At 31.7% G+C, this 7,279-nt stretch overlaps 1 protein-coding gene across 1 annotated transcript; it reads right to left on the bottom strand.

The window, feature by feature from the left end:
• Positions 1-217: 217 nt before the first annotated feature.
• LOC118042594 (uncharacterized) lies at positions 218-1,674 on the bottom strand. Its single transcript, XM_035050307.2, has 2 exons — positions 1,338-1,674; positions 218-744 (listed from the first exon to the last, which is right to left on the bottom strand). Exons 1-2 carry the CDS (start codon positions 1,613-1,615, stop codon positions 333-335), a joined length of 690 nt encoding a protein of 229 aa, XP_034906198.1. The 5' UTR covers positions 1,616-1,674; the 3' UTR covers positions 218-332.
• Between the last annotated feature and the right edge of the window lie 5,605 nt (positions 1,675-7,279).

Below are 7,279 nucleotides of genomic sequence, written 5' to 3'. Positions count from 1 at the left end.
TGAATCCTATGTTTGAAATGCTAGGTGATGCCGCTTTCCGCCCTTGTAGTGCCAATTGCCAAGCCTGGTACGAACCGGTTTTTTCTTAAGTGGGCAAGAACAAATCAATCACTTGAACTAGGTTTGCAAGGTCTATTGGTTTTTGTCTGCCACTCGGGACCTATCCAGGCTCGTAAATCAAGTGCGTGATTAAAGAAAAGGGGAGCACGATTGTGCACAAGGAAAAGGAAATCTTGAGCAATTGGGTAGCATATCCTTCGATAAAGATGGCTTATTTCTTTTCTTGCTTTTTCCTCCATTACAGAACTGTTTGTACAAATGATTGGTCAACATTAATCAAACCAAAACATGACTTCATTTGCACGATTCTCGTATTCGTAGGGCGAGTTGTAGCCAGCAACACTGCAAGGCACACGACCCCTGCTTTGTGTCCTTGCTATGGATGATTCCCAGGGGGTGCCCTCGAGGCTTTTCTTCAACGCCAAAACTTGTCCAGGGATGTTGGTGTCGTTCATAAAACCTCCAAACCTCCTCACAGCTGCATGGCGGTGTTTAGGCAGCTTCACAGGATGCACTTGACGGGAGAGAGGAGGGTTATTTTGGTACTTTTGTGGCAAATAGAGGTGCACAGTAAAGGTTTTGTTGCGGGAACTTGCGGTTGATGAAAACATATCTACCATAACTGGAGCTGTCATGTTGATGTTTGCTGCCTGATCATTGTTCCCTTGAATATACGCAGCGAGGCTTCACAGGCGCCATAATAAGCATGAAATCATTAAATAAATTCTTAAAAAGGGCAAATAAGCATGGACGAGATTGTAATTTTAAAGTGCAGGAGAATTGGTCAGTGATATCCCATAATCCATCCACCTGGTGGTTGTGTGTGGCAAATGATTAGCTTATTATTAAAATTAAAATATTAAAGCTCAAGAGCTTCTCTTATACTAAATTAAAGTCATACATGGACCTATGCTAGTACAGCACCTACAAAATAAATCATAGATAAAGGTTGAGGGTTAAAATTAAGATACTGATTGAGAACAAGGGTTGCTTTTTAAAACAAAAATATATTATGATAATTTTTTTATTTTTCAAAATTTATTTTTAATATCAACACATTAAAAAAATTAAAAATATATATTTTAAAATAAAAAAAATATGTTTTTGAACACAAAAATAAATACACTCCAGACTCCTTTTTACAGTATTTATTACACAAAGAAAAGCGTGTGTGATCCCATGGTTTGTTAAATAAACAAAAAGCGATTTGTGATTTCTTGCACTGAAGGATACATCTGCCCTAAATGAAAGGAAAGTTGAGAGAGAGACGTGCTTACATGTTGAAACCATGACCAGCTGCATCCCTGTACGAGTTAGAGTTGATTGGTGAGGTAGAAATCCAAGTCGCTGTTCTGTAACTTCTAATTTCATAACCTTTTTGACTGTGAATCACCTGATATGGAGCACACTCCAGGCGTAGACAGTTCGCCGGCTCTTCATAGGCACTGCGACCTTGACATTGCTCAGACATAATAGCAATGCACAGAGCCAGGGTCAAGAAGACCAAACCAATCCCTTCGCCGGCCGAACCCATGCGGCCCTTTCCTCGAACCATGGCTCTCTGTTTGGACCTGGAAATTGTTCTTCAAATTGTTTACACCCCCATGTAAATAAAAGCACTGGGGAGAGCATAAAAAATGTAAAATGTGGTTTACAGCCATTGCTTTTCGTCTTTATGTTAGTGGCTATGTGAATTGCGACGTTGCATGTTTATCTTATTATCCTCTTCTTTTGGGGAGATTCCAATTTCCCATCTGTGGTCTGTTAGTCTTTTTGTCAACGTCTACATATAAATTGCCAGGTCCCTTTTACCAAAACGGAGAGTCGGACTGATCCGTTGATGTTAACCGTTGGATCGTGACCACCCACCCGATTGCCTTTGATGCAAGACATGATCAAATATATTTTTGATGGTGAATAGTCGGTCCACTTCCACTTGCAGTATTCTTTTACTTGGACCCGTCAAACAATGAGGAAAAAAAGAAAGAAAGAAGGTTTGCATCCAGAAGGATTGATTTGCATGTCATGGACTAAGCATTTTTGTGAATTGCCTTAATGGAAGACATAAGGCAATAACGCATTGACACATGCCTACATTTCAGCCCTCAATATCGCATCTTATAAGCTTAAAATGGTCTTCAAACCATTTTATTGTAGTTATTTAGACATTATTTTGGAGTTTTTGAATCAGTTTCAACTTGTTTTTTTTTTGTTAAAATTTAAATTTTTTAGTATTTTTTAATTTTTTTAATATATTAATATCAAAAATAAATTTTAAAAAACAAAAAAAATATTATTTTTATGTTTTTTCAAGCAAAAAAATATTTTAAAAAATAATCCTAACTATATTAATTTGACATGTTACCAACAACCGATTATCCAGGGATGGTGTGATTATGGCAATTTTCTATGAATAAATATTTGTTAATGCTTTTCTTGGGCTAAAAAAACACTCACCACTGCCATTCTCAAAGCTGTTATAGCATGCACTGCAAATTTGAGACCAAACCCGAGAGGCATGCCCAGTCAGTGGCGCTCGGAGATAATTAGTCGATTCATCGCAGTAATTTAATTCAAGAGATGCTAATTGTGATCTCTCCGGGCCAGAGCTGTGTGTTTTTTCTGATTCAGCTGTTATTCTTCCATAGACAGTGGCGCTCGGAGATCCAACCACTACAACCTCCCCACAGATGTGGCTTCAAAAGGTACCATCAGACATCTTCACTCTTGACCCGATGAGAAAACAATCAATCCAATCCAAAACAGGCCACGCACAAAAAGATCCTCTTTTTTTTTCTTTTGAGTTGCGATTAAGTTTACAAATCAATGATATTAAGTGTGGGAAACATCACTTACTCCTTGATTGCTTCTAGTAGCAGACGCCATGATTAGAAGATAATCTTGGTGATTAAAGAGCCATCTTGGACCCACACCTGTTATTAGTCCCAGAAGCCAGTAAAAAACGAGAGCTGTTCGTGGTGGTCCTATGGTCTAATCAAAGATTAAGCATAATTTGTTTGGCTTTAGTTGATTACTTAGACAATGCATGTGACCATACCTAGAATGCGAACATCGTATTATTGCGATGGCAGCAACAAATTTGCTGTCACTGTATTTTAAAAATGTTTTTAAAAAAAATAATTTTTTTTCTTTAAATTAACATATTTTTTATATTTTAAAATTATTTTGATATGTTGATCTCAAAAATATTTTTAAAAAAAATAAAAAAATATTATTAATATAATTTTTTTTAGTGAAAAACACTTTAAAAAATAACCACAACCATATTTCCAAAGACATTAAAAACTAATGATTAGTCTATTTTTTCATGCATATCTAACTTTTTATTTTTTAGACCAAAAAAAAATTACACCTTTTCATTAAACAGAAGGAGTAAGTTATCACCTATCCATAAAACAAAGGGAGTAAATCATTGCTCTCGTTGTTTATAAAATATTTTTTATTTAAAAATATATTAAAATAATTTTTTAATTTTTAAAATTTTATTTTTTATATAAATATATTAAAATGATTTAAAAACATTAAAAAAATAAAAAATAAAAAAACCCACAAAATGAACATGCAAAGTCATGACCATGATAAATTAACTCAATTTAGACAATTGTTTCTCTCATTGTCCTTTCTTTCCTTTTCCCTCGGATGGGCTTTCATCGGACTAGATAACCATAAATTAATGTTTTGAGCATATGTATTTTCTTATTTTGTCACGTAAAGTTATCTTAAGATAGGATAAGATGATGATTCAAATATTTTGAGTATAAAGGCCATGCTTACATAAATAATTATAAATTAAAAAAAATTAAATGCTGATGTGAGATTTAAACTAAAGAATTAAAAAAGAGTGCAAACCTTTTTCTAACCACTGAGCACATAAAAGAGATGTCACTTGCATGCCCGGGGGGGCAGGAAGGGTGCGTGCTTAGCCATTTCATTCAACCGAAGGTCCAGAAAGAGGGGGAGGGGGTAACATGGCTAGAGAGACCACCTAGTAAAGCCGGCTACATATAGGCTAGCCCACGCAAATGGAGGGCCACAGTCATCAACCTGGTCCCCACGATATCGCATGACGATTGTGACCCTTTACTAACCCCTCATGAGATCTGTGCTTCCTTCCAGCCCCTTTATGGGAGCTTTTTTCCACAATCAAATACTCCTGCAATATATTTATATTGCTTTACACGAAACCAAATGGGCTAGGATAATGAGTGTGATTATTTTTTAAATAAATTTTTGTATCAAAATATATGTTAATAATATTTTTTTATTTTTTTAAATTATTTTTAATGTTAATATATTAAAATATTTAAAAAACATTAAAAATATATTAATTTGAAATTAATAAAAAAATTAAAATATTTTTAAAATAAGAAAAAAAACCAAAAAGGATAAACAGATGAGAAGAGATGGAAGGCAAGAAGGACGTGTAGGGGAAGATAGAAGGCACCAGCTCTCAACTTCAAATCCAACCACCCAAAAATGTGGCTTTAAATTATGCGGCATTCTCGTGTGTTAGCCATCAATTGAAGATTACGAGAAATAATTAAAAGTTTGATTGGTACTGCTACTGAGACATTCTTAGTTAAAAAATTATTTTTTTCGTTTTAATTTTTTAAATGTATTTACATTAAAAACAAATTTTTATATAAAAATATTATTTTAATATATTTTAAAATACAAAATGCTTTAAGAAATATCAATAATATTATATATGGTCGTAGAAAAGAAAAGGGATGGAACAATTTGTTTTTATTGGGAGGGTAGGGTGCCCTTATCAGCATTTTAGTCCACGCCATTACTGAAAAGGAAACCTAAGGATGCCGAATCTCTGGCTCTTGGAGAGAAAAATTCAGGGATAAATTATTATAAAAAGAAATATCTAACGTACAAGATTAATCTTCAGTACTCCACTCCCTTCACATATAGTTTGTGGAGCATGTTGATTTTCTCGTCCAGGATTCATAATAAAATTCACGAGTGATTTTATCATGTTTTGAGAGTGAAATTTATGTTTTTTTTTTTTAGATTTTGTAAGTCTTAGAGGATGGTCTTCCTTCAACAAAAAAAAATAAAGTGTTCACTTCAAGGATTAAGAATATTTACAAATTAATTATATATAAAAAAACACCTATTAAATAAATTTATGAAGCCATGTATAAAAGAATTAAAGGGTAATTGTTTTAGTTTTCATGGTTAGGTTGAGGTCGGGTATAATCTAATTATCTACAAAACTCAACTATAAAAGTTAATTTTTTATATTTTTTTTTAGCTTTTTTGATTGGTTTCACATATAAAACTCAATTTTCATCTCTAAAACAAATATTCCTTTGATATGATATTTAAAAGGGCAGTAATGATTGTTTTTTTAATCAAAAAATAAAATTTTATTAAAATAAAATTTTTATTTATTTTTTAAAATTAACATATTAAAATAATTTTAAAAATATTATTATTTTAAATAAAAAATAAATTTTGACGACCTCTATTTGACCCGAATTCCGAACATAGTTTTGATGGAAAGAAGTGCGTAGCTCGTGAAAGGTGGCCTAAACGTGTTGAAATTAACCGTGTTTTACTCAAAGATAATGACCTCACTACGGGGCCTAGAAAAGTACTTCACAGGAAGAAGATAGACAAGGGTAGCCCTTGTCCAAATCAACAAAGTAATCATCTATAGCCTAGCACTCTGAACCTCGTAGCAAAAACTGTACACACAAACTAAATTTATTATTCATTTCTAGGTGCAATGATTTTTGTGCTCCTCCAATAAAAAATCTTTTTTTAGAGGAATAAGATTTAGGGGTAGTCTTGTCTTTTATCATGACCAGTTAATTATTAATACGGAAATATATGTGAATTTTAATTTTTAAAATAATAAGATAATTTTATTACCTTGGATAATCAAATTTTTTAAAACTATTGTCTGAAGGTATTTAATTTTTTTATTTTCTAAAAAGCAGTGAAAAAGATAATTTTTCTCTTGAAAAAAAAAAAAACACCATGCAGGGGCTTTTTTTCTTCTTCTCATGTATTTTCTTCTTTTTTTTATTTCCATAGCAATCAAAGGATCTCTAGGTCTTTTTTATATTAATTAATTAATATAAAAATTTAAAAAGCTACTGAAAGTATGCCGCGTCTATAAGTGATCAGGAATAGGCTTTGAGCGTGTTTGGCAGTATGACTGCGGTTACTTTTCAAATAACTTTTCGTAGCGAAATGCATGTCAGTGATGTTTTTTTATTTTTTAAAAATCATTTTTGACGCATTAAATTTTAGCAAAAAAAAAAAATTCAAATTTGTTGGGAATGCGGTTTACACCGCGTTCCCAAACGCTTCCTTTATCTTGTCATTTGAATCTCCGCCTCATCTTCCTCGTCCTAATGTAACGCAAGTTAGAGGTTGTTGGCGGTTTGTCGCTAATAAATTTTTTTTTTCTTTTATTTTCTCTCTTCTCCTGTAAAAATTACAATTTGATTCTTTTTATTTTTTTATTTTAAATTTAGTTATTATTCTTTCAGTTTTTAATTTTATTTTTGGCTTTTTTATAAAAGTTTTATTTATTTTCACTTTATTCTTTTAATCCCATCTTGTTATGTATTTTTTTTTTTCAAATTTTATCCTTATTCTTTTCATTTCTAACTTGGTCCTTTGCTTTTTTGTAAAAGTTTTACAAGTTTTCAATTTTATCTTTTAATCTAAACTTATGGTATATTGTTTTTTTTCCAATTTGGTTATTATTCTTTTGATTTTTATTTTAATTTTGTTAAAGTTATTGTTTTTTTCAATTTAACATTCCAATTAAAAGTTTTGGGTTGTCCTTTAATTCGTTTTTTATTTTGATTTTCTCCCTCATTATTTTAATTGTTATTTTTTATTTTAGATACTTCTGTGCATTTAGTTTTTTTCTCAATTTCACCTTTGTTGTTTTTTCATGCATAGTGTTTTTAATTTAATAACCCGGGTCACGAGTTTTAAAAATTAATACTAACTGACATCCTTTGTTGCTTTTTTTTATATATATAATTTCATTGCTTGACATTGTTTTTAAAAAAAAAAATAAAAGGAAGGCTGACTTTATGATTTTCTTTAATTTCTCTTCTATCATATTATCCTAACCTTGTGACATTGGCCGCATGTTTTGCAGGTTAACTTGGATTGGCTCGCTTTTTATAACCCAGGTCACATGTTTATCCCGCTGTCT

This window comes from Populus alba, chromosome 1 (genome assembly GCF_005239225.2).
Source record: "Populus alba chromosome 1, ASM523922v2, whole genome shotgun sequence".
In the NCBI taxonomy this organism is placed as follows: domain Eukaryota; kingdom Viridiplantae; phylum Streptophyta; class Magnoliopsida; order Malpighiales; family Salicaceae; genus Populus; species Populus alba.
Note: the sequence above shows the minus strand (reverse complement) of the source record. Positions and strands in the feature narration are given on the sequence as shown.